The 27,935-nt window shown below is 45.9% G+C and overlaps 1 protein-coding gene across 3 annotated transcripts in view; it reads left to right on the top strand.

Moving 5' to 3' along the window:
• Nucleotides 1–27,935, top strand: part of LOC146839628 (membrane-spanning 4-domains subfamily A member 15-like) — a 111,634-nt gene that overhangs the window by 18,920 nt on the left and 64,779 nt on the right. For all 3 annotated transcript variants that reach the window (XM_085651716.1, XM_085651713.1, XM_085651715.1), the window contains exon 2: nt 726–903. In XM_085651716.1, the coding sequence (XP_085507842.1) occupies nt 742–903 (162 nt within the window). In that variant the 5' untranslated portion in view covers nt 726–741. The remainder of the gene's footprint in view (nt 1–725; nt 904–27,935) is intronic.

The raw sequence follows: 27,935 nt of genomic DNA, 5'->3' as shown, positions 1-27,935 counted from the left end.
GATTTGTCCCAAGCAAGGAGGTTTATGGAGCAGAAAGGAATGGGTCTTTGTGCTATTTTGCCACTTGGACTACACAATGTGGGATGGAATGTGATACCTGCTGAATGACAATTGTAGGACCTGCTAATGCTTCTTAAACAGTGTTTACACTGCTGTCTTGGTATGTAATATGTGCCTTGTATGAACTGCTTAACACAAACTATCTTTTTCCAAACTTATTTTCCTCTTCCATACATATAGCACATTTTATTACTGTTCGCTTTCTATATTATAGAAGGTCTTGTTGTAAGTTGCAGTTTCAAAATTGCTGTTTGCTCCATGCCTGCTTTCCACCTCATTGATGGTTCTCTGTCACCCTGTAAGAGTTAAGAAGCAGCACATCAAATATATGGATTTAATGTTTAAGTAAATAATGATTATTAACTGAGCCCACACTATGAGGCTTTGGGTAGCCTGAATAGAGGATGGATGGCCTTACTAGGAGAGCACAATGGACCTTCAGATATAAATCTAAAGGGACCAATGAACACAGACCCTCTGTATCTGCTAGCTCCAGCAGGGGAGTACCAACTGAGCACAGTGCATAGTTAGGTTTCATATTAGGAACATTTTATAAATGCTCGGTGACCCATGAGGTCTCTGATATTACTTGAACATCACATTTTTTTAAACGCCTGATATTGCTAACTTTGAGACACAGAACCTAACTTGGACATCTTGTACAGCTGTAGATTGGAGGGCATGGCCTCACTGGGAACCACGCCGAAGAGTGGGACGGAGTCTACGCTGAACTTGATTCCTGAAAAGCCTAACGCGTTCCACCAACAGCAGCACTCGCAGCCGCAGAGCCCAAGGTCTGACATGCAGCACAATTCACAGCAGAGAGCCGTATTCGCCATGGGGGTAAGTACTGCCTCCGCTCTGTTTGTGTTCCATGGAACCTGGGAAGCTATGGCTAAGGGTGCAAACTCTAAAGAATTGATATACCCTGAAACCAGTGGAGGCGTGGACTCTAGGTATGGATCCTATCTCCGGGGTTTTGATATGCCCTATAAAGAGGGAGCCATGAGCTCTGGGTATGGGTCCTATCTCCGATGCATTGATATACCCTGGATCTGGGGAAGGCATGTACTCTGGGTATGGGCCCTATCTCCTATGCATTGATATACACTGGATCTGGGGAAGGCATGGACTCTGGGTATGGGCCCTATCTCCTATGCATTGATATACCCTGGATCTGGGGAAGGCATGGACTCTGGGTATGGGTCATGTCTCCGAGGCTTCAATATAGCCTGGAACTGAGAATCCATGTGCTCTGAGTAAGGGCTTCAGAAAAGCATCTGTATATTCTAGAACTGAGAGGAGCAAGTGTCTCTGGGTAGAGGTCCTGACTCACATGTGCATGGATTGGGAAGGCTCCTTATGGATGGACCTACAGTCTAAGAGGGTAGGTTCTGACTCCTCAAACTTTACATGTAGAGCTTCCTTCAGAGGGAACAATTAGCTCTCAGGTGAGTTCTGACCTTAAAGGTAGTGTCCCTGCTGAAATAAGTTGCTCATTGAGAAAGAGGGACAATATGAATAAGGCCTGACTATGGACTGTGTGTTTATATCCATTAAACTGTTTGACATATGCTTGACACTTTTGGGCGTTATGGGCCAGGTGGGCTGAACTGCCTGCTTATTTTATTTATTTATATTTGTTTTTGAACATTACAAATGTATTTAAAGATGGCTGCTATAGATGCACGAGGCACCAACGGCATGCACACTCGTGGGTAGCCATCTAGGAATGGGTAAAAAGCCATTTTAAAATGGATGCCTGCCAACGAAGTGGGAGGCAAAAAAATAAAATACATACATAACAGTAAAGCGATAGAGGGTAGGGTGAGCAGTGAAGTAGTAGAGCTGGGGAAGGGCATATTTAGAAAAAATATGAGCTAGATGGGGAGGGACCGAGGCAGAAACGTAGAGTACAATGAAGAGAGCAAGAAAACACATGCCGTGCTGTGGAGTACGTAAAATAAAATAAAAAAATAGTTCTGAATCCAAGCAGTATCAGCAGTGGAAGGATACAAGACAGCCAATCAGAATACTGTGAGTTGAATTGGTCCTAGGTGGGACAAACAGGGACAGGTAGAAAAGGGCTTGAATCAAGAGGCTACAACTGAGCTAGACACAAAACCATCAAATCGTGAGCAGGAAGCTTACCCAAAGCACACTCAATGTGCACTGGAGCCGGTAAATCTGGCCAACAGATACTTGGGACTGTCGGTATCTGAGACCTAAATTGGTGGTGAATGAATTGCCAAACATAGACCGTGTTTGGATGGGTTACTTTGTTGAAAGACTGCCATGGAAAGGGTGGAGAGATTGTAAGGAAGTGCTAGCGTAGACATGCCCATTGTGTAGCAACTTACGCCACAAGGTTGACTATGTTTATTGGCAAAAGAAATTATTGGACAAGCAAAGGCAAATCAGCCCCCCCATATTGTGCAATTAAAGGCAACTTTTATGGCAAATTCTGAGGCCTTATTAAATTTCTCTTTGGGAATTTTAACACAAAGTTATGTACAAAGGGTACAAATGTTACCAATGGGATTGGAATACAGATCAAGGAGGAAAACTACACATTCAGCAGATGCTAATCAAAGGTAAATCCCCAATGATAAGGCGTTTTGGGACAGGCAGCACTAGATTGGTAGCACTGTCCTCTCTACCTTAAGCCAAAATAGTTGCTGTAAAACATACCACTGTGGCACCCAGTAGGAAACAATACTCTTTTTGTAATAAGAAGTACGTCTCTTGTATTCTGTGCATCCTGTTTAGGTTTAAAACTTTTTTACATCAATGTTCGTACTTTTGCGTCTGTAAACAGAGCTTTACAATAAGAATAATGGTGTACATTATCCCTGCGTTGATCATATCTGTCATTTACCAAAGTGCATTCTGGGGGTTGTAGCCTTTGTTCACTTCAGTTGAAAACAGCTAAATACAATATTTTTAAACAAGCATTGGCAAAGCCAATAGATTTTGCCCATGCGAGATTTATTTGCTTCGTCATTGCGTTTCAACATGTTACACAGCAGCATGAGCGGCTGTGCAACATGACCTTAAGTAAACCCATTTTAAAAAGTGCTATTACGTGGTAAATGCTGGCTGCGCCATAGCGTTTTGTTTTTTAACTTTAAGCCATATTAGCTTTAAAACATGTTAAAAATACGATATATAGTAATTTGGCCTTTGGGGTATCAAGCTACCGCTTGTCACAGCCGTGCACTAAGTATTAAATCACACCAGGGCTAGTTTATATGCATTTCAGATAAAAAGCTGCAGAAAACAGCAGCCAACCCCTAATTGTGCAAGAGCATACGGTGCGGCCACAGCTCACACAATTGGATGACTGGGATGGCCGGTGGGGGTGTTGACAAGTTGGGGAGGAGATTTATTTTTTTACTTCAAGAGCTTTCTCATGCTCCGTGCAAGAGCTGTGCAGGCGAAACCTAAATTAAACAAGCATTTTTAATGCAATAGGTCTCGCATTTGCGAGAGTTGAAGCTGTTGGCATTGTAAATGACAATGTATTTTATTTCTGTGTTTTTTAAAACCCACATATAAAAGGCATTGTTATTTATAATGCCAATAGCTCGAACTCTCGCAAATGCAAGTCCACTTTAATGGTGGCCGTGCCCTTTTATTTAGATGCTGCTCGCCGTATTTAGGATACAGAGAGTAGTGTGAAATGAAAGGGGCGCGGACAACATTGAAGTGAAAGCGCGGTATGAGGCGCTTTCATCTAAAAATGACACATATATAAAGGATCTGTAGTGCAGTCGCTAATGTTAAAGCCGACCGCGCTGCAAATTAAATACATAAATAAGCGCGGCCACAATAGTTCAAGTGGACCCGCAGCCATTACTATTAATAAAAATATAAAAGGAAAGCACGTCCTGGGTTATTAAAGAAAATAGTGCTCAGAGACTAGATAAAGCACACCGTGTAACACCACAAGTAAAAGGGCCAGTCCTCATGGGAGATTTACAGAACCACTGGTAGTAGATACCATAACCAAATACTGGGGTATTTGTAGCCCCACCCAGCAATGAAATAAGGATTTACCCAACAGCTAATGGCATTAGAACTCTTTAAACCAATGTAGGATGCTGGGGCTCCGAAGCGGTGTGTGGCTGGAATTAAGTGAAATTTAATGCAGACAAGCACCCCACAACAAAGAATCGCTGCAGACCCTTGAAGCTGAATCGCAGGCAGGCATTTGTGTTGTTGTTTAGCAGTGTAAATACACAGTAGTGGTCTATTTTTATTAACTCGGTGTCCAGGTGACTGAGGACCCATGAAGCCTTGGCAGCGTCAGCAATTGTGCATAAAAAAAAAATCGAACAGGAAGCAAATGTGATGGAAAAGGGAAACAGGCTATTCGGCATTGAGAGGTGTTCTGTCGATGGTCTGGAGGTGACATAGGCACACTGGTCTCCGTTGCCACAGCAGCACACAATTGCTTGGATCTCATTTTTTACGGCTAATATGCGACAGTAATTTGATTTTACAGTATATAAAAGCAGGACCACCGACCATATCTTTGGGCAAGTATGCATTGTGGAAAGTCCCAGCAATGAACACAATCACCTAAAAACAACAACATTGGAGGCAATACTCCAAAACTTATATGGTTTAATTGGTATGTTGAGCACCTTATTGCATGGACCAAATTTAAATGCGAACAATGCCAAATAAATGCGCACATTTGCGTTTTAGAAAACGCCTACATTCCCCTTTGCTGCTACAGGGAAAAAAGTAAATTAGATAATGTCCACAAATAACTTCGTGTCAGGGTACATATATGGAGAACATTTCAAAATGCAATGCTTAACTGCAAAAGGGCTCCTGTTTGGGCTTTCTCTAAAAACCCAACCAACTTCGATGATAAAAGTACAGTAACTAAAGAGAATTTAGCTTAAAGTTGGTGGGCTGAACAAACCAAAACAAGAAGCTTATCAAGGTTTTTTGTAATATTAAGCTTTAAAAAAATGTCCTTAAGGTTACGAAAATTAAGTATAGATGTACAAAAAGCCTTTCTTCAAATAACGGAAAAAGTGCACACCTGGATATAAAAAAAGTAGCTTGTTCTTCATTTGGTTTATAATCTGACGTTATCTTGCACGTTCTAAAATGGGGCTAGAGCGCAAGTTAACTGAGCACTGGCGCACCACGAGTTAACTAGCCATGGAAACACTGCTACGCTAACATCCCACTTGGCGTCCGAACAATCTCCTCCCACTCGTGTTCAGCTTTCTACCAAGATTGCCACTGACAGGAAATAGTTAATGAACTAAAACAAAACGGTACGAATTTTTAGGTCTCCCTAGCTTTGCAGCGCGAATGTGCTGCCATCGCTTTGCAAGGCATGCAGTATATACTGTGGTGTGGAAGCTTTGTGGAAGCTCCTCCCACTCTCTGCCCATTGGCTTTTGTCTTAAATGCTGCCTTCCGATTGGTTTGAGGCTTGTTAGTCCCTCCTTATTCTTCATTTGTATCCCTCCATGGCTATTGGCCCCTTTACTCCTAATACTATTTTCTTCCCTGTCTCCCCACCCCATCACCCCCTCCCTCAGTCTGTGACTTTTCAACCTCCCCTGCCCCTCCCCCCCCCAACTCTCGTACATGTTTTCCTGCCTGCCGGCACTTCCGTTTTCATCTTTATTATTGCCAGCTTGAAATATGCGCGTTCAAGATGCGTGCTGTACAAAAACTTGTCTTGTTTAATTAACTAGATTTTATTGTTACTCTAAATATAATAAGACTCTAGGCAACATTCGGGGTATGCATGGCAACTGACGCCTCTTAGTTCACAAATGGCATTGTTGTCGGGCGGGAGGAGCGGCAGTGTTTTAACTCATGCCTAAAACAAGCACTTTTTATAACTTCCTCTCAATTCAGTTCTATAATCTTGTGTACTGAGGTGACGAGCTAAAGAAATGCACTTTTTTGAATTCTGAAGAGACATTATCGCACATTTACATCATGTTTACTGTATGATTAACATGCCGATCATTTTCACGACTCACCCACTGGCTCGTATACGCTTGACTCGTCTCCGGCTGGCTCTACCTGCTAATTAATATATTGGCTTGCGCACCTCTAACAAAGAGAGATGAATGGATACATGACAGTGAGCCCGGTAGATGGTAGAAAAATAGACTGGTGCAGACAAACAGACAAAGTCAGTCTCCATTGCCTCACGTCAGAATCATCACTTTCAATAACCTGGAAATCTGCCAGTAACTACTGCATGCCCCATCCTCATCCCCCTCACCTATTCTTAGCAGAAGCGGCAGATTCTGAGCTGTGCCCTGCTGGTGCAGAAAAGCACGGCAGAGTCTGTAGAAACGCTAGGATCCCTAGCCTCTCCGGGCGGGCACCTAAGGCTTCCGGGTGCCTTCACACTCGGGATAAATGAATACATTTTGTCCTGTGCTTTAGTCGCCCCTCTGTGAGCACTGTCTGTTAGATGAAACTCTGTGTTAATAAACACATTCAAAGAGGTGGTTGGGTACAAACAAACAACAGCCACAATACCGTACAATTTGAACGTGTAGTTAAATACCTGCTCATCGAGTACCTTATTGGCGGATCATTCCATGGCACTACCAAAACTACATTTGGACACATTTGCTCAACTGTAAAAGACTCCCTTCTATGGGTCATTTAACAACTCGGGGCTTTGGGGTTAGGTAACCTACTTTGGATGCTGTGTAAAAGAGTAAATACAAAAATTAATGCAATGAAACTAAGCAACCAGTACTGTCTAAAACACTGTGAAAACTGACACGCATTCTGGCATTTTGTTTAGTTATTGTCGATTTCATCATAGATGCGAGTAAAGTACTCTTAATACCTTAATGAAATCTGCACTCTTTTAACTAATAGCACTGGCCGACCTTTGACAACTAGGCAATGAATACATTTTCATTTACCCCCGAAACCCCCCTGCCCCCTCCCCTTTGGCAAACTTCATTGCCTCCCAGTGTTTTGGCGATAACCAAGACGCAGGATAGTGAGTCAAATAGTCCAGAAAATGAAAGAGAAGCCGGGATTCAGATTCACATGCTCCGATCCCAATCGCGTTGTTTAGTCTGTAAGCACTACTTTTATTAATGAGTTTCGCATTATGAAAGCACCACGGTGTGCATGTGTGGCGACACTTTACCCATGAGGTACGTGCCAAGCAAGTGTTGACACAATCCACACTTCGTCTTTTTCAATATATTTATTACGAAGTGCAGGACCTTTCCAAGGGATTTTGCACACTACATACATTCACTCCAAAAATAAAACGTGTAGGTAAAAAAGAAACTGCCATTTACAACGTCAATAGCTCTAACTCACAAATGCGAGACCTATTTGCATTGCAAATGCTTGTTAAAGTTAACCTGACTTTTAGGAGGCGATACAATGACCTCCAGCCAGTCTCCATCTCATAGCTTCTAGTTAGTTCACCTCTTTCCCCACTCATCTACCTAAAGAAACAAAAGTTGCGCTGGTGTAGCAAGATAAAGATAGAGGGACATATCAGCAAGGCGGCGCTATGAAATTATCGCCGCTTTTGCGTCCGTTTTCGGGCGAAAAGCGGCGATAATTTAATCGCCTTATCAGCAAAGACATGCTATGGCGTGTTTTGCTGATTTAGAGCCCCTTACAACAACGCCCAGCTTTGCATCTCTAATGCGATGCAAAGTGGGCGTTCCATGCCAGAATAACTGGAGAAATGTCGCGTAGCGACATTTCTCCAATTATCAAGCTGCACGCAAACAAGCAGAGCGATAAGAAAAGTAGCGCTAACCACAGTTATTGCTACTTTCCTTATGCCTGCTTGTAATCTGACTTAGCCATGTAATCCAATGGGAGGTGGATTACATGGCTAAAACCACCCTGCCCTATCAGCAAGGTATCGCTGGTCGCAGTGCGATTATCGCTGGATTTCCAGGGACCGGCACCAAATCAAGCCAAGCCACCAAGAGAGGAGAAGCAGCCGGGGAACAGAGAGGGAGACTGACAAGCCACAACCGGCAACCAACACAAAGGTCACAGCTCACCAGCCAGGCGCAAAGGAGCAGCACAGGAAAGTACACAGGACCAACCCGGCACCCAGACCAACAGGGCCAGAACCACCGGCCAGCAAGAGGCCAAAAAGAGGCCCAAAAGCACCAGAGAACGAGCGGCCAGGGAAGAACCCAGGCAGGGACCCAGGCAGGGACCCCGCAAAGGAAGGCCAAAAACAAGGACCGTAAGGGAGCAAACGCCACAGAGGAAGAGCGGAGGCCCCAGCAGCACCCCAGAACACCCCAGGCACCCCCAAACCAAAGGAGAGGAGCCCAAAGAAACCAAAGGCGCACGACCCCCGGGGGGAGCGGGAACATACCCAAAAAGGGAAGAACAAACCACCCAGAGCCAGCAAGAGCAACGGCCAGAGACACCACAGGCCGAAAGCAGGCCGCACGGGAGCGGGAAACGCACAGGCCCACAGGGGGAAAACCACAGCCCCAGGGCCCAGGCAAAGCCAACCACCAGCACAAGGCCGAAAAAGGGGAGCGGGGGCGCAGCAACGCGGCCCACACACCAGGGGAGGCCGACACCAGACCACAACCGGCAGCCCCACCAACAAAACCACCGGCCAGACCCAAGAGAAGGCACGGTGAGGAGGACACTGGAAGCGGCATCCATAAGCAGGAAAAGAAGGGCACAGGGCAGCCCGAACCCACAAACAGGGAGGGGCACAGAAGCAGCGCACCCAAGAAACCAAGGATCCACCCAGGCAGAAGCCAAGGAAGACCCACCACACCCAGCCACCACAGGAGGCAAAAGGAGCGGCAGCGAGAGGCAAACGACCCCAAGCCACAAAGAAGAGACACGAGGGGAATAGGAAACCACAACAGGAAACCAAACCCCACCAGCCAACCCAGCGTAACACAACACAGCACCAGGCAAGAGGTAAGAGGCAAGCAGCAACACCAGCCAGAAAGCCCACCAGGGGCCCCACCAGGCCGGCCCCGGAGCCAACAGCCCACCAAGGCCAAGACCTACCGGGACATAGGGAGGGCACAACAGCCCCCCCCCCCCCCCCCGGGAACCCAAGAAACAGGGAGGCCGGAAGCACCAAGGACCCCGACGCAGGACGCAAGAAGCAACCCAGCCAAACACAAGCAGGGGCCAAGCGCAAGAGCAGAGGGGCCGCAGACAGGGGAATACCGGGGGGCCTCAGGCCCACCTCCCCGACCCACAACCAGCACGAACCTCACCCACAGGGAACCCGCCGGAGAAGGAGCCCACCAACCCAGGCAGGAGGGCACGCCGGAGGGCAGGAGAGGAGCGAACACAAGGGCACCGGCGCGCCCAGCCGCAACACCAAGACAAGACCAGGCGCCAGCAGGGAGGAAAGGCCACAGTCCAGGAAACCCCACACAGCGAAGCCCAGAGCACCGGCCAGGCACAGGGGGGCAGAAAGAAACAAGGCACCCCGAGCACGGGCAACACCAACACCCCCGGAAGGACGCAAGAAGCGCCCCGCAACAGGAGCCGCAGGCAGGCACCCAGATAGGCACGCACCAGGCTCGAATCCACAAGAACAGGCAGGAACCAACAGGGTGGACAGGCAGTAGGCGGAAGAAGCCGGGCAACAGGCAACCAAGGCGGACATCCAACCAGGCACCAACCAGGGGGAACAGAAGCACGCAGGGCAGGAAGGCCGGAAGCCCACAGGCCAGAGGAACGAACCAGGCCGAACCCCACCCAAAAACGAAAAAGCCCAGGAGAGCAGAAGCGTGCACCGGGGAACAGGCGGACGGCCACAGCACCCGCCAGCCCCGGCACACCCAAAGCAGCGGAAAACAGGGAGCCAAGGCCGCAGTCCAGTACAGCAGAAGAGCGCAGCACAGGGAAGAAAGAAATGTGGCACCCACCAGGGGGACAGGCCAACACCACCAAACAGAGACCGTCCCCCAACCCCCCGCCCAGACGCCATCCAGCAACAAGCGCCGAGCAAGCGGAAAACAAGGAGGACAGGGAACCTACAACCGGAGGAGGAAGCCCCCCCCGCAGCACCGGGAAGCAAGGCAGAGACACAGCGCAGAAAGCCACGCAATGCCCCCAACCCAGCATGCAGGAACAGGGAGCGCCACAAGCCAGCACAGACAATCCCCAACAGGAATCAACCAGCAGACGGAGAGACCAGAGGATGCCAGGTCCCAGAGTAGAAAGCGCCAGCAGCAAGCAAGGTGAGAATACCACCGAAGCAGCCAAGCAGGTCCCCCAGCCAAGACCGCTGAAGCAGCCCACCGTGCACAGCCAGACCCAGCAGGCAAAGCACAGACCACAGAGCCAGAGGAACATGTAGCGAAGGAAAGCGGAACCGCTATGCGGTACTCACCACAGGGGCAGGAAGAGCACACCAAAAGCGCCCTGCCCCCAAGATCCAGCCCAGGCGCCCTCCAAGACACCAGCGCCGGGCGAGGAAGAGTGCTGCAGCAACCGGCCAGACACCGACCCCCATCAAGGTCCGCCCCTGCACCAACATCAGGAACAGCAGGGGCAACAGGGAGGAAAGAAGGCGAGCAGCACACCAACAATCCAGGCAGGGAGACCAGGAGCACCGCCTGGCGCAGCCTCTGGACCCACATAACAGCCACATCAGCGCGTCTTCCAGCCTGGCCAAGCCGTAGGAAGACGCACGCTGTAACCCGGAAGAAATCCGGAGATCCGGCGCCCCAGCCGCAAAGGGCCGGGCGCCAATCAACGCGACTCCCAGCAAGCCCGGCAGGCCAGGAGACGCGGAACAGGACGTCGAGGACAGCCCAGCAGCCCTACGAGACATCCATCGAAGAAACACACAGGTAAGTCAGCAACACGTCCCATTCTGTCAGAAGACCGAAAAAAAGAACAGGCTGCATGCTGGGCTGGTACCGCTTATGTACTCCCGGCGGAAGGGAGTGGGTTAGGTATTCAAACAACAAAGCAGTTCAAGGGAGGAGGGTTCAAGGGACAGGTTTACAGATCACTACGAATTATATCCCCTATCAAAACATGTTATAAACCAAGAAATCCTAGGGTCTAATCACAAATCAATAGTAAATGTGAAACAAAAATACTCCTAAATTAAGAATGTATCTATAAACAGCAATGGAGGTAAGCTCATGGTCATCTAAGGGCAGATCCCTTTAAGGACGTAAACCCTCACTCACCATAGGTGACATGCTTCATCATAGGGACTCTCCTCCCAAAGGAAACACCTAGTTCCTTTGAGGGCTACAACCCCCTCACTGTGAGGGAGGAGCTCAGGGATGTTTTGATGTATTATATTGGCTATCCTAAACCCACCTATGACGAGTCTAACGTGTGAGTGAGAACGCAGCGCAAATAATAAACTAGAACAATGTGAGTGAATGTTAAAACTGACTACTAGGCAACAAACAACAATTTTAATCAAGGTATGCCTAGTGTCAGGATTAAAATAGCAGTGCACCAACGGTATAGATTTAAACTGTTAGGGTGTGATGACAAATGGTCGACCTGTTTCAGCCGTAATGATCCAAAGTCGGATCAGGCTTTCGTCAGGACCTACGCAAAAAATGCTGCTGCTCTCAAAAAACGTGAAAAAACAACTAAATTATTATAACTTGAAAGGATATTTGAAACCAATCTCTGGTCTTTCAGTAAACAGATTTCCCCATACCTATAAGGGTGAAAAAACATACACAATGAATTCCAACACAGTATATGTTATGAAGCACTTGAAAAGACCACGGCAACTGACAAAAAGTGAGCCCACAAGATATAGAAACTCTTACCCGCTATTGCTGGGTTTGAGACCTCACCTATACCTGGCAACCGCTCAGGAAGGGAGCACCGCTCTACAATGGAGGAAAAAAGGAAAGCAAACTGGGTTGAATGTCCCTGAATGTACCAACTATTTAGCATGCACAATTGTCTATCATCGCTATGTTGCATTCATGAGACCTGACAACCCGTATAAACTCAAGGAGAAATGACTTAAAAGATAGTTACAGGAGACATAAATGTAACACCAACACTAAAGTGTGGTCTGGAAGCGTAACTAGACCAAGATAGGTGTTCTACAGAGCCCTTCAGAGTAACACCATTATCTTTGCATCCATACGCAATGATCTAGAACCCAAAGGTATAGTAAGAGAAATGTGTGGTAATCATTCTCATTCAAATTGTCCTCATAAGATAAGGAGTAAAGAGCTGAAACGTATGGTCCAAAAGCAAGTGAGTAGAGAGAAAGAAGACCATCATTGCGGTCTTACCTGTCCGTCGGTACTTCTAGGCAGAATGAGCCTGCTGCCGGAGGTAACCAACCGGTGCTAAACAATGCCCTTAAATACCCAGTGTCCCACTGTGTTAACAAATTGCACCTGATGTCGTAGCCACAGATGGAGCCGGCGCGAAAGCAGCGCGCATGCTCTAAAGTATGAGACACTAAAAAAGAGAATACTGCACATGTCCGAAATCGGACACTTAGTATGCGCGCATGCGTATAATATCTAATGAAGCCTGGGCATCAAACGTACTGCGCAGGTCCAGTGAGATGAACTGAACCTGTGCGCATGCGTATAGCAGTCAAATGTGGCCGAGAGTGTACAACGTCCCGTTCGACGGAACACTGTCGAGCGGGGATCGCGAACCGTGCAGACAAATATAATGCACAGTTCAGACCGCGTCCTTCATATACAACGAAAGCACAACATAATAATGTACAGAAGATAAAGAAACATTTGGCAAGTATAAAGCGTGTCACACATCACCAAGTGTGCGCTAAAGCATCAAAAAACAGACAAAACAGATGGAACCAAGGACTCACACATCTGCCCAAGTGCATGATATATGATAGAACCAACCAGACAGACATAGAAGACAATGAGTCTGGATAAGGATCTCTCTCTATGAAGCATCATCATAAAAAACAGTCCGCAATACCCTGTATAACGTGGTGCAATCAAGGCCAGATAGCTTGTGCTCCAAGCAGCTCAAGAGTTCAACCACCATCGAATGTTAATCATGACTGTGTGCTAATGACTCAAGTGGGTATTATAGGGAAGCCCAAGGGATATCATCGTTGAAACCCTGACACAGAACTGTTGAGCTTATATACCCAACGCTGTTCTTTCTTGAAAAGGAAAGCCGAAATATCGACAATATGTGAAGGGACGAAGGGTTGTTCAATTATCGTCCATTGTAATTCCTGAGGTGAGTGTTGTGCTGTGACAAAATGTTGAGTAAGTCTTGTAGATGTTTTTCTACATCTAATGGTGCTCTTATGCTCCAATATCCTCGTCTTCACTCGTCTGGTGGTCATCCCGACGTACCGAAGGGAAAAAGGACAGGTGATCAGGTAAATAACATTGCTGCTGTTGCAATTTGTATGGCTCATTAGAGTCCATGGTCTGGGAGTCCCTATGTCAATCTCAGTGGTGTGTTTGGTGTTCGCACAGGCAGCACAGCTACCACAAGGAAAGTGACCACGTATTGCAGGGAGATTCCAAAGTGTGTTCTGCTGTTTGTCAATAACTTCGCTTGGGCGGGTATGCACCAATCGATCCCTAATGTTAGAACTGCGTTTAAACGCAAAAAGATGGACGTTGGAGTGGTGTTGTATCAATATTCAGAATCTTCCAATTAGATAAGATACATTTTTTAATCTTATTGGAAAGGGTGCAGAAAGTGTTCACACACGTAAGTCTCTTGGTAGTTTCTTTTACGTGTCAAGGTTCCAGTAAGGCAGCCCTGTTGTTATTGCCTGCACGTTTCAGTGATTGTTTTATCAGTTTCTTAGGGTAATGTCTTACCAAAAGTTGATTTGCTAAATCTTGAGCATGGTCTTTATACTTCGCCATTGTGGTACAATTCCTTTTGATACGCAAGAACTGTCCAAAGGGTAGATTTTGGCGTAAGGCTTTTGGATGGAAACTGTCAAATAATAACAGAGAATTCTTAGACATGGGTTTCCTAAACAATTCAATGCTAAGACCACCATCTGTCGGAGAAATTAGAATATCAAGAAATGGTAAGCACGATTTGCTAAATTCGCATTTAAAGCGAAGGTATGCATTCTGATGGTTAAGCCAAATCTTGAACTCATTGATGGAAGAGTCCGAGCCAGACCAAACCACAAGCACATCATCAATATAGCGCTTCCACCATCGGATGTGATGACTAGACCCGTTTACCTGTAGTCGAAGTGCTCCCCATGGGACTCCTCCTGGTGGCCATCCGTCCTAGGTTTCACCCCCCATTGACCACACCAGAAACCGCAGCATGATCCAAGACGACAAACTCACGATGAATAAACAGGTTCAAGCTGTGACTGCATCCTGCTACCTCGTTCCCAGAATGCTTTGCAAGATTTTCAAATGGCTCCCCACACACACAAGAAGAACAGTCACCCAGACTTGGCTACGGCAACGCGATCTACTTTGGCATTTCCACCCAGCTCACGCAAAGACTCGGGAGCGTCCAAAACACTGCCATAGAATCACCCTGGATGTTCTCAGGAAAGCTCACATCACCCCCTACCTCTCCGAACTACACTGGCTCCCCATCCAGAAACGCTGCCTATTCAAACTGCTCATCCACGCCCGCAAAGCCCTCCACAACATCAGACCACCATACCTCAGCAACCGACTTTGACTCTACCACCTATCCTCACAGCTATGCTCCACCCCCCTCACCCTCGCACGGGTCTCCCGCTTCCCCCGAAGAACATCAGGAGGGCTCTCCTTCTTCATAGCCATCAAGAACTGGAATGAACTTCCCAAAACATCAGGACAGCCCCTTCACTACTCAACTTCCACAAGAAACTAAAGACCTGGCTGTTCGACTAGGAGCTCCGTCCGGCCTCCTGCTCCAGCGCCTGGATACCCTCACGGGTGATAAGTTGCGGCATTCTAGTCCATCTAACATAACATAGCATGTACTGATAGCAGTATCTGCACGTACGTGTAATTGACACGTGATAACAACAGTGATGGGTCGCAACCGACAATATGCCAGCTTATCATTTAATGATAAGGATTCAACTGTCCCGAAACTGACCGAAACATCACGGAACATAAAAGTTTAAGGACCTGGTGGAACATCTGCCTATAATAATACGTCTGCAGATTTACAATGTCCTACTGTACATCACAGGTGCTGCTGTTGTCAGTCAATGGTTCTCATGGTATCGACCTAACAGGGATGAACGACAAATCCAGCCCTGATGGTGTTCAAATCTGCGGGTTACACGTGGATCTCAGCAGCTAGCACAGAACTCACTGAACTATCTGACTGGCTTCCCACTTGGAGGATTTGCTACTAGTAGTAATCCCAATCTATGCTTACATTTGCCACCCATGATTTAGTAATCCTTCGATGGGGGGTGGGGGTGAGAAAGATTGTCTACTGGATAAGGACTGACTATGGCCAGGAGAAAGTAATGTTGAATTAGACCCCTCCCCCAGTGCCACGTCACGTGTTCCATGACCTTTTTCGCTCACAGACCCATACGTTTTTTCTACGCTTGCAACGGTAGATTGGTATGGAGATTTAATTATCCCATCCATCGCCACCTTGGAAGAGGCCAGGTATCGAATGGGCATTGTCATGACCCTTTTTTTATCCACCTCAGAATGTATTTCGTCAGTAAAGTGCTGAAAGGTCTCGGGCTTCATCGCGAGATGCACTTCAAATCCAAAGGGGTTTTAGCAGGAGTTACTGGCCCTGTTCGAATTACAAAGTCCGCGGATCCTTCGTGTTTCCCTGAAGACTGCAACTGGTGAAAGCCCAGGGAAATGGCGCGGAATGTCTTAATCCGCCGTTTATTTCTCTTTAATGAAGGGACCCTCCTGGTCCACTTTGAAATCCCCAGTAACTAGAGGTCGGTAAATTGGGGGTGCGGGTTCCTGGCCCTTGCAATGGGCACTTATAATGGACTCAAGTGTCCAAGAAGTCAGCATGAACCTGTCCGTCCTCCGCCATATCCGTCGAAGCTAGCTTGTTTTTGTTTTTGATACGTCTGGTTGCTTTTCGTTGTTTTGACCCTTATTTATGCAAGAAACCATCGCATCAGGATCGCTCGAGTACTCACCTGCAGTCTTCTCCGGTCGTCTGCAAGTATCAGTACCATTATGGCTAGTAGTGTGTGTCTGCGCTTTGTGTTGGTCTGTGTCCCAGGGGTGTATTTGTGTGTGTGATGCGTGTGCATGGTTGTCTGCATACTGCTTTGTTCTGTCTGGTGTGCACATGTATGTCTGAGAGGTTTCAACGTCTAAGCAGAGTTTGTGTGTTTTGGTGTGCGCCTACTACTAAATTCAAACCTATTCGCTTGGCCAGTGCCAGTTTTGTTTCAACAGTTGTTCACAACGCACAAAGACAGGGCGTAGCTGCAGAGGGGTCTTTGGGGTGTTCCACCACCCCAATACATGCATTTTCTGGTAATTACCTGGGCACGGGTGCTTTCAGTTGGGTGTGGCGAGGTGTCTGTCGGATTTCACAAGGAAGTTTTACCTACACACAGACAAAAACACCCCCCAACTCTGTCCCTCTGTTTTGAAAGTCTTTGAAAATGTTGGTTGTTTTACAAAGTTTTGTGTTTTCTCTCGCTCAGTGCCCATCTATCTGCATTTGTCTCCCTTTCCACTGCCCCTTAGACCCCCTCTCCTGTACTCTGCTCGTTGAATGTATTTTACTATTATATGCCAGCGGGATTCTTGTAAAATCTGAAGCTCACCTGCCAATCTTATTGACCAAGCTAGACCCCTGCACACAGACTTTGTTGGTGGGGGTGAACACCTCATTTGGGGAACAAGCGCTATATCAATGCAAACCCTTCCCTCTTCTATCCCTCCACCATCCTTCTCAATCCAAATAACGGACTGAAATATCCACTGCTCAACGTAATTTCACATTTCGCTAGACTAATTCACCACTAATCGTTTTCTGATTCTAGAGTAGCGTGCACTCGCTGAAAAGCGCTTCCACACCTCATCCGTGGTAGTAAGCGCTATATAAATGCAAACCTTTTCCTTTTTTATCCCTCCACTATCCCTCTCCATTCAAATAACAGACTAACATATCCACATTTTACCACTAATCCTTTGTGGGTTCCGGAGTAGCATGCTATTCGCCGAAAAAGTGCTTTGACGCCTCGTCATGGGTAGAAGGCGCTATATAAATGCAATTACAATACAATACAAAATGAACTCGTAAGCAGCCCTGCCTTGTCCCAGTGCGTTAACCGTTTCACATGCACTGATTTCGCAAGCACCGCCGGTGTGCGTGTGCTCGTCTCACTGCACAGTGAGCACGTCCGATGCTCTTTGAGGCCGCAGAGAGCCGCCCCCCTCACCAGGGAATGCACGGAGCTCCATATACAATAACAAAGAGTCTGTGCTGGTTGCTTGGCAACTCCTCGGCACTCCTGCCCTCAGCATGCTCCGAGCAGCTGGAGCTTTCTATGGAGAGCCCAGGCTAGTCAGGGTTTAGCACCTTACCGGCTGCTACGCTTTCCCAGCTCCTTTCATACCATCTTTACAAAAAAGACTAGGCCAAGCTAGTGAGAATAGACGTGGAAAACAAAAAAGAAATGGGTAGATTACATGAACTGATCTCACCACTGATGCTTGCTCTGGGCCCAGCCTGTGCCATCGTTGTTTCTCCCACCATGCCCGGGTTTAATCTGCGGTGCCAGGGTGGGCAGAAACACGGCGGAGTAGAGTGCAGCCTGAGTAATGACCAGTGACTGAACTACATTTAATCATCCCTCCCATCACTGGTATGGAGTCAGTAAAGTGAAAATGAATGTGGCCAAATACAATTTGTAATTTGGAACGAGTGTTAAAAGAAAGGCGCATTCCTAAAAGTATTGCTACAATGCAGAGGACAACTTTAATGTTACTACCATAGTACAGCCAATCATGTTATTACCATCGTACAGCCAATCATGTTATTACCATCGTACAGCCAATCATGTAATTATCATCGTACAGCCAATCATGTTATTACCATAGGACAGCCAATCATGTTATTACCATCGTACAGCCAATCATGTTATTACCATAGTTAGTACAGCCAATCATGTTATTACCATAGTTAGTACAGCCAATCATGTTATTACAATCGTACAGCCAATCATGTTATTACCATAGTTAGTACAGCCAATCATGTTATTACCATAGTTAGTACAGCCAATCATGTTATTACCATAGTACAGCCAATCATGTTATTACCATCGTACAGCCAATCATGTTATTACCATAGAACAGCCAATCCTGTTATCACCAATCATGTTATTACCATAGAACAGCCAATCATGTAATTACCATCGTACAGCCAATCATGTTATTACCATAGTACAGCCAATCATGTTATTACCATAGAACAGCCAATCATGTAATTACCATAGTATAGCCAATCATGTTATTACCATCGTACAGCCAATCATGTTATTACCATAGGACAGCCAATCATGTTATTACCATAGCACAGCCAATCATGTTATTACCATCGTACAGCCAATCATGTTATTACCATAGGACAGCCAATCATGTTATTACCATAGCACAGCCAATCATGTTATTACCATAGTACAGCCAATCATGTTATTACCATAGAACAGCCAATCATGTAATTACCATAGTATAGCCAATCATGTTATTACCATCGTACAGCCAATCATGTTATTACCATAGGACAGCCAATCATGTTATTACCATAGCACAGCCAATCATGTTATTACCATCGTACAGCCAATCATGTTATTACCATAGAACAGCCAATCATGTTATCACCAATCATGTTATTACCATAGAACAGCCAATCATGTAATTACCATCGTACAGCCAATCATGTTATTACCATAGAACAGCCAATCATGTAATTACCATAGTACAGCCAATCATGTTATTACCATCGTACAGCCAATCATGTTATTACCATAGCACAGCCAATCATGTTATTACCATCGTACAGCCAATCATGTTATTACCATAGAACAGCCAATCATGTTATTACCATAGTACAGCCAATCATGTTATTACTATCGTACAGCCAATCTCATGTGAATAAGGCTGTCCCTACCTCACAGGTTCCATAGTGCAGTTACTTCACAAAGGAAGACAGTTCTGGCTGTATTTGATGCAGTTTAAATCAATGCATGCGTTTAAGTCCTTTTGTCTGGGTTCTAGTGAAATAAATTTCTTTATATTCATAACGGTACACGTGGCATAAGCCATATATGCCGATCCGCAGAAAGTGGTAACATTTTGCACTTTGCTCATCTGTAATTTATTTCTGCCTCACACACCAGGCTAAGTGCTTGGCTAAACACACCTTCATGTGGGGATGGAGGGCAGGGCCAGATGTACTCATTACTGGGTGCAAAAAATTGTCACAATTTGTGACCAGTATCGAATTTTATGCACTGCCTTATGTACTAATAGGTTGCCTCATACAATTCCGATTCAGGGTGGGCCATAATCTGACCTACCTCATGAATATTATTGAGGTATGCTATAAATTGCCACTCACTACGATTGGAAGCCATCCCAGGGATGGTGGTCCACAGACCACCGTGTCTCGGATCGCCTTTAAATAAAATGAATTATTTCTGAATTCTATAGCGGAAACAGGGCTGCATGAAACAGAAAGTTTCCTTTTTTTTAAAGTTTGAGAGTTGGCAGTGGTCCCCTGGACCACTCCTTACTCCCCAGCAAACGTTTCTTTTAGATTCACTAATGGGAAATGGTCCTCATGTTGCCCCTTTCCTTTTGCAAATAGGTTTCCACCTCAACTCCGGAGTCTGTAATTTTTCTATGTTTTGCGGATTTCAGTCTCAAAACATTGCTACAGCAAATACTTTTTGGGCATTTCGAAGAGACGCCAACAACTCCCTTCTTCCAAATACCAATGCGGTATAGAGTTGCAAATCAATTTGAAGAATTGGTACAATTTTACAGTCTCCTAAAATGGTTAAAGTGCACAGCTAGAAACGTTGTTAGGTCGAGGTAGACAGCTGTAATCAGTCTGTCGGCATCAAGTCCATCCCCCTTCTTGCCGTTGCTTTTCATATGTCAGTGTCCTTTTAAAAATCCTTGCTTGCTAGTGGCCAGTCTGGCCTCTTTGTCCCTCCTTTCTCTCTTCTGTTCCTCCCACAGAGCAGGGACTTAGTACTGTCTCATTCCGCTATGGTTCTTTATCTGTTCTCTAGGGGGACTCTTTTTTTTCCTTGGTTTCCTGCTCTGTTACTGTTTGTCTGTGTCCAGCTTCAGCACCCTAGCTGTTTTTTTTAATTTCAAATTGAATTAAACAAAAGCACAAATATGTGTCTTTTACTTAAGAAAATTAATGAAACCCACGGCACGCGTGGCCAAAGTGCATACTGGCTGTGTTTTTTCAAATAGAATGGAACAGTGCTGTGTCAAAGCAGAGTTCTAAAACTTTGTTGTGGCCATATCAGCTTACATGCATTGGGGAAGGGAGGGGTACTGCAGCTCCTTAAGTGCTTTTAGTAAAGTAAAATACAGCCTTTTGTATTTGTGGCATTTCAGCACAGATGGAGCCGGGGAGGTGCTGCTGGAGCCAAGGGACGCCGCATGTCGCTGACACTAGGGCGCGGGATGCTAGGCTGGAACTGCTGCCTTGCGTGTGCCTCGAATGCTTATCTCCTCTGTTGGGGCGATGACCTGCTGTTAAATAAAGCTTCCCAATAATAAGTTATTCAAAATAACTACAATAACCCCCTACCCCTCGTCTCCTCTGTTCCACTGTAAATTTACATCACGGCATCAGATACAACAGCCTGAAGCAGGCAAGGCTTTAGATCATACTCCAACAAGAACCAAAGAAGAGCAGACCAGCCAACGCTTGCGGCCATCCTCCCACAGCGAAGTTTCACGGACCAGAACAGCAAAGGAGGGCACAGGCAACAACACCATTAATTAAAAACAAATATAATGATAAGGAGCTCTTCGAGCCTCATTTTCTAGCTTGCTTTATAATCAAAGAGCTAACTCAAAATGTATGGATGTTTTAATAGTACACGTCTTGGTGTTTCCCGGAATATTATCTCAAGCGAGGCTTGCGCCACACTTATTTGTTGTCTTTTACACGAGTCTCCTCTATAGTGTCTCTCTCACAAGGTTGCGCGATAAAGATGGGGCAGAATTTTGGGGTTTATCATCACACAATTAATGAAAGAAATCTTCCAGGGAAGATTATGTTCTGCCTGACTTTTACTATAGCCTTATAGCCCGCCGTAGCGGGCTATACCGGCTATTAAAGGCCTGCTGCATCGTTAAAGGCCCGAGCAGAATGCGAGGGACTTTAACAAAACAGCGGGACTTTAATAGCCGGTAAAGCCCTGCTACGTAGGACTATAAGGCTATTAGAACATTCTGCCACTAGAGGGCAGAATGTTCTAACAAATAAAACAAAGTCTTCAGGGAGCGCAAGGGGATTGAAAAACCCTCAGGCTCCCTGAAGCCTTTGTTCACAGCCAGAGCTGTGAACAAAGAAACATTGGAATGTTGGAACTCCGGGCTTATACCAGCCATTATAAGCCCGGAGCACTCCATTGTTTTCAATGGAGCTCCCAACATTCCAATGTTCTAATTGGTGATAAGTCATTTTAAGTAACAGGGATTCAGAACGGTGTCTGTATGCAGGAGGTTAATTGCTCAACTTTTGTAGGTTGAACAGTTTAGAGAATGAAGCGTGATACAACCCAACTTGTTTACCCTGTCCCTCATAGCCGAACATCAACTCTCTCCACGGCTGCCGGGGGCATTTTAGGAATTCAATCTCGTTTTTTTACTCCTAATGGTGGCATGTTGGATGGCTGGACGCCTTGTATAAGGCAAATACAAGTAAATTGCCATAACGGAATTTTCTCTGCCATAAGCAAAATCCTATTTTGCCACACAGGTGCACCCCAAGCGAAAAAGAAAGGTAATTATGCAGGCCTTTAGCAGTTTTTTAGTGAAACTACTAGGTTTAGGTACTTGCATGAACTTAAGTGTTGATGTACGGTCTTAGTGAAAGTGGGCCCAGACTTTTATGATGATTAACTGTAGAAATGACGAATCACAATATCCCTGGAAGAAAAAAAGGGGCCAGAGGTCAGTTCACGAAAGGTGTCTGAGGCCCGATTAGTAAATGGAGGATTTGCCATAAATAGTTTTGATAAGACTTTATTCCAAAATACGAGGACGAACCTTGGACACATGGTGTGCTTTTTAATTCGGTTAAGGTTTTTCATTGCATGTGAACTTTAAGTGAGTTAAAAAAAGGCAATCCTACGTCATAAAATTTGTGTTGTGTATTAAATATAAGGCTTTTCTTTTTCCCCGACTGACCTATAGTTACAAGTTGCATGCTCGAGCATGTAAATAGTTGTTATTGAAGCTTTGTGCCCATGCAATAACCTTTTCAGAGTGGATGAAAAAAGGCATTAGAAAATCTTGAGCATAAATTCCAAGGCTATTGGTATTTATGGGCAGTTCCAGTTTTTTAGATAAGAACATTTTGTGGTATGTGATTTCCAGTTTTTTTGTTTTTGACCTTTAGATCGGAGGACTGTTAGTCCCAGCATTACAATGACGTGCCTCTAATTCCCCTAGCAAAGTTTATCACGCATGATATCACACTCGAGGCTCGAGCTCCCTGTTTTAAAGAGTGAGGGGCGGCTACTTGCTGGCATCTCAATAAATATATACTTTAAGATGGTGGAACCTTTCTCTGTAAAGTGCATTGCATGCTTGTGCGTCCGCTCATCCGGCAAGGACTGTGAGGAGGAGATACTGGCCGGTTACGTTAGGTAATCTTCGTTACTCTGAGTTCTATTCTTACCTGTCACTGTCCAGTTTCCCATCCTTCCTGTCCCGTGCGGTGGTTGGTATCCTTCACGTGACTTGGAATGACAGGATATGAGGTCAGTGATCCTACACTTGTATGTCGCATAGCAGGAAAGGGAAGGGTAGCCATGTTGGAGGGGTGGGAAGCATATTGTTTAAGGCTTGCTGACTTTTCTGGTGGGGGGGGGAGTAGCACTTGTTCAGTAAGGAAGTGGGACGAGGAGCCAATGGCAAGCTCCCTACTTCTTCCATATACGTCCTTTGTTAAGGTATAGAAATGGTAAGATCTCAAGGTAGCGACTGCATGGCAACCAAGGTGTGTGTGAGAACTGAGTGCTTATATTTCTGTTGCTCTTTAATCAAGTGGGAGATTCTTTAGGATATGTATTTTTGGTCAGAAGGGTGAAGCCCTGGCTATGTCCACAACCCTTTATTGTTTAGATGCGTTAGCAACTTCTCAGAACTAAGCGGCGGCCAAGAGAGGATTCTTTGCCCATCAGTATCTACTGTTTCCGCATTGCTCCTTGTCTTTTCAGTGTTTGTTTAGTGAGGCAGGCAATCAAGCCAGAAGTATCCACGCAATCGCTGCTGCACCCGAGGCTCTCTGCGTTCCAGTTTCCCATAGGGAGTTGCTCGAAAAAGTGAAGTACTCGTGAAAACTTTAACACAAATCCTGCCTGGAACCACCCAGGTGAGCAAAGGGTCGCAGTGAGTAGGTCAGTGGCGTGGAAGTTTCGGGGAGTTAGCCTCCCACACCTATCAATGAGTCTTTGACGCGAAATAGGACCTGTGGGGCTTTTTACAGCACACATACTTAATGTCAAAGTGTATAGTGAAAAGGCTGCAGGTTTTCAAGGCACCTCATGAAATAATCCCCCAAAATCAAGCACATCGTACTGAGTTTGCTTTTCCCACATGTTCAGCTGAATCTTACTTTTCCTAGAGGTGGGTCGGGAGGTTGGGGTCGCTCTTCAAAGTGGACCGAAACATTTATTTAACACCACTGTCCGCATATAAATTGTCTAAAAGCCACGTTCTTTAAAGGAAGTCAAAAGTGGCATTTATATATATATATATAAAAAATCAGTAGTTGGAGTATTGGAGACTATATCTCCCTACGACAACTTGGCAAGCACGTGGACAAATGAACCATATTTTAGGTCGAGCGTACAGGGCTTGCGCTGTCGCTAAGCGACCTATTGTGAATGCTTTAGGAGTTGAACTCCAGCCTTGGCTTGCCGGCAGCTTTTTATTGGTCTAAGTTAGTGTCCATTACAAATACGTGCTTGCCAATGGACAATCCGCAGTCTTTGTCCCTCCTTCTCATTTCCGGTTTTCTCAATGCAGCACCGTTCAAGTACTATGGGGCATATCAGCAACACCCGACGATAATTATCGCTCAGCGCTCTTAACATGAGTATAATTATAGCCGGGTAACGTGGATTTTTATCGCTGAGATAGCGTGCTATTAGCAACGCTTATCTCCTCAGCGATAAAAATCCTCACGCTAACTGCCTAACGTGAGATTATCGCTGGAAACCCAGCGATAATCTCACGGAATGTGGCGTTAGCTTGCTGATAGGGACTCACATACTTAGCCATGATATCCACCATTCATAGGATATCATGGCTAAGTCAGTCCTGAAGCAGGCGTAAGGAAAGTAGCGATAACAGGGGTTATCGCTACTTTTCCTGACGCTATGCGTCATAGCGTGGGGCTTGATGATAGGAGAAATGTCGCTTAGCGACATTTCTCCTGTCATGTTAGGTCAGGAACGCCCACTTTGCATCTCATTAGAGATCACCTGCTTGTAAATATGCCCCTATATTGTTACGCTTCATGTGCTTATGTCTTCCTTTGGGGACTACTTTCCATCTTCTTGTGTTTCCCTGCCTCAGCGCCACCCATGCTTTACGTGCGCCGCACTTTGCATTTGTAGATAATGTATTTTAAAAAATGACCAGACCTCTTTAATGTTTATCACTGTGACTACTGAACATTTGGAGTGCGCCGTTCTGCCTTTGACATAGGTTGGTCCGTCACTTGAAGCGGCGGCCATGCAGAGGCAGAACGGCGCACTCCGATGCTCAGTGGTCACAGTGTCCACAAGCTCGTCCTTCACTGCATGTTTATTTTCATATCTATTTTTCTTTTTTAGGGAAAGCTCATGCCCTACAGACAAGACCTGCGTCCTCGAAGTAACGTCCGATTTCAGATGCGGGCAGAGCCGCAAAAGTGAAAAGGGCAGTCACGCAGCAACCCTCGCAGCTAATCCCTAAATGTGGTATGTGACTTAGCACCATCTCCTCCCTGACAGTTCGCCTACCGGAGGAAGCGCGTAAATCACACGCACCTCTCAGCAGTTTGACCTGCCTCTCCATGTCCGCCTTAATTCACTGCCCTGCTCTTTGTGACTTAGTTAAGTTTATAACCCGGGCGGTGCGTGTGGGCAGCCTTTGAGCCACTGGCCTCGGCTCCATTTTTAGGTCTCGCCTACGCAGCACGCAATCGCTGCTTTAGAGTGACCTCTTGGAATCGCTCCAGGCTTTTGTTGAAACTCGTGCATGTTTTGCACTGTTTTCTATTAGTACTCATGCATGTACGGCGTTTACCTTGCGGGAGCGAGCAGCAGCGCCATCTCTTAGCAATTATCGCGCCTGCCGCTGCTCGCTCCCGCAAGGTAAACGCTGTACAAGCCCTCAGCGTCTACAAGCGGGGCCGTCCTTGTCCTTCAGCGCCTGTTTCCATTTGCAGCTTGATCTTTATCAATGGCGGCAACGCGCATTTTCTTTTGTTGCACATGGCTCACCTAACTCAACGCTTGTGGCTTTGTTTGCAGCGCGGCATGCTGCACTTGATCTTTAACAATGACGGCCGCGGCTGATCTTCGGAGCTGGGAAGGGAGCGGCAGAGTAACTCGCCCGATCTCATTCGGTCATGGGCCAGGGGAATGCTGGCGGACTGGTTTTATTTCTGTTTTCTTGCCCTCGCCGCTTCCCTCTCTATGGGTGGTCGAGGTTGACTTGCAAGCGGCTCCTGTGACTCAGGTTTGGGGTGGGGTCAGTAGGAAGTACCCACACTGGTGACAAGGGCACCACCTCCTCTAGGACACCTCGAAACCCAGCCGCCCTCCCACTGCTCATGACATAGGCGGAAAAAGCAGCTGGAAGGAAAGACTAGAAGTCGTATACTCATGGCGACTGGGAGTAGAAGTCTACATGGTACAAGTACGAGACTGCCAATAACGTTTCTTCAGCTCAGAGTTTATTTTGTTTGGTTTTGATCCAACTTTGTTAGCCGAAGCGTGTTAACAAACACTTTCAACTTCACACAATATATACAGCAAGATTTGTGTAAAAAGCAGTTTTGGTATTTGGAGGTTGTTTTGCGTTTTACTAAGGGTGTTACGAGTTGTGGGGTGGCTGGCGCACGTAAAACAATTAGTGCTGCTTTGCAAGTGGTTTCAGTTGACACTAGCCAATGCTGGCTTTTTTGCCAACCATACTTTTGGTTATGGGAAAAGTAGTTTTATATGATAAACATTGCAAAGTACTGTTCTGGCTTTTTAGGTCTCGTCTTGGCGTCGAGCTTGGAACATTCCTTCCCATTCTAAATTCTTTAAGTAGCTTGCCCACGCCCTAGCAAACACATGGCATTACTTTTCAATCAGCATGCGCAGCTTTTATTTTGTCAACACCTTTTTGCGGCAGCATTCCTAACTCCCATTCCTACACGGCATTTATACATTCACATGCTCTCATCTGCAGCCCTTTCCTGAGCATTTTTTTTCTTTCCAGCCAATCTATTACGTTTGTCTCCCTCCCTCATAACCTATTTACTATTTTCAGGTTCGCCAGCGCCGCAAGGTCATACAAATGGCAATAACACTATGCAAATATCATCTCGCCACTGCATACAAAAACAAGCATTGGCATAGCCAATAGCCTTTGGTACCTTATAAGTATTTAGTTATGCAGCACAATATCCTTGGTGCAACAACATCAACTGTTGCATGGCTAAACTCTTATACGGTCCCAAAGGCGAGACCTATTGGCTATGCCAATGCTTGTTACCATCTGTGAGGGTAATTCCCCATTTGTTTACTCAGGCTGCCCTGGCTTTCTCGGGAGACACAGTTGCTTCTTTATTGCTGCCCTGGGCACCTTTGATCACAAAACGTCGCAATGCAGAGGAGTACACACGTCTGAATGCGTTTGTAATAATATAGTACATGCCTTGCTTGGTTCTAGTTTTTGCAGTTGGATATAGCACGAACCCGACCCGAAGTTATCAGAGCGCGTTCCATAAGCACTGGTTGCATTACAGACGGACGCATTCATTTGTGGGATTTAGTGACTTGCTTTCCCTGAGCACTGGCGCGGATCAACTGATAACCGCCTTTCCGCACCGTTCTGCATGACGCTCCGTCGCCTGCAATTGAGTTATTCCAGCCTTTGTTAGGATAAAAACAAACATACGCTGACCTGCTCCTTAGAAAGAAGGAAGAAAATAATAAAAATGCGTCTGAAAGAAAAATGTACGCAGCACCTGCTAACTTTAAATATTATTTAGACTTGAAGAACGTATTTATAGTATTGAGTTCCACTATCTAGTATTTGTTATCGTTGCTTGCGCGGAACACTTATAGTATGCAACGTTTGTTTTTAGCAGTAAAAGCAATTGCTGCCCCCACAGGATAATTAGAAAATGCAGTGTTTGTTTTTACCATGTTGTACAAATTGTTCCTTCAGCTATATAAACTGCTGTTTTGGAAACATACATTTTAAATAAGATGTTATAGTTTCAGTTATTAGGAAAACCCGCGAAGCATGCAGGCCTTAGTATATGTTTAAATCCTAGGCGTGTTTCTTTCAAGGTTCCGAAAACGTGATATTTATAAACACCCATTTTTGAACTAATAACAAGCGCCTTCGCTGCTCCCGTGGGACCTTTCTAACCTTCAGCCTTTGTTTTAATAGCAGTAACATCTGTTATCGGGGACATTTGGCGTGAAT

This window comes from Triturus cristatus, chromosome 4_1 (genome assembly GCF_964204655.1).
Source record: "Triturus cristatus chromosome 4_1, aTriCri1.1, whole genome shotgun sequence".
In the NCBI taxonomy this organism is placed as follows: Eukaryota; Metazoa; Chordata; class Amphibia; order Caudata; family Salamandridae; genus Triturus; species Triturus cristatus.
The sequence above is the reverse complement of the archived record's forward strand: the minus strand, read 5'-3'. Positions and strand labels throughout refer to the sequence as shown.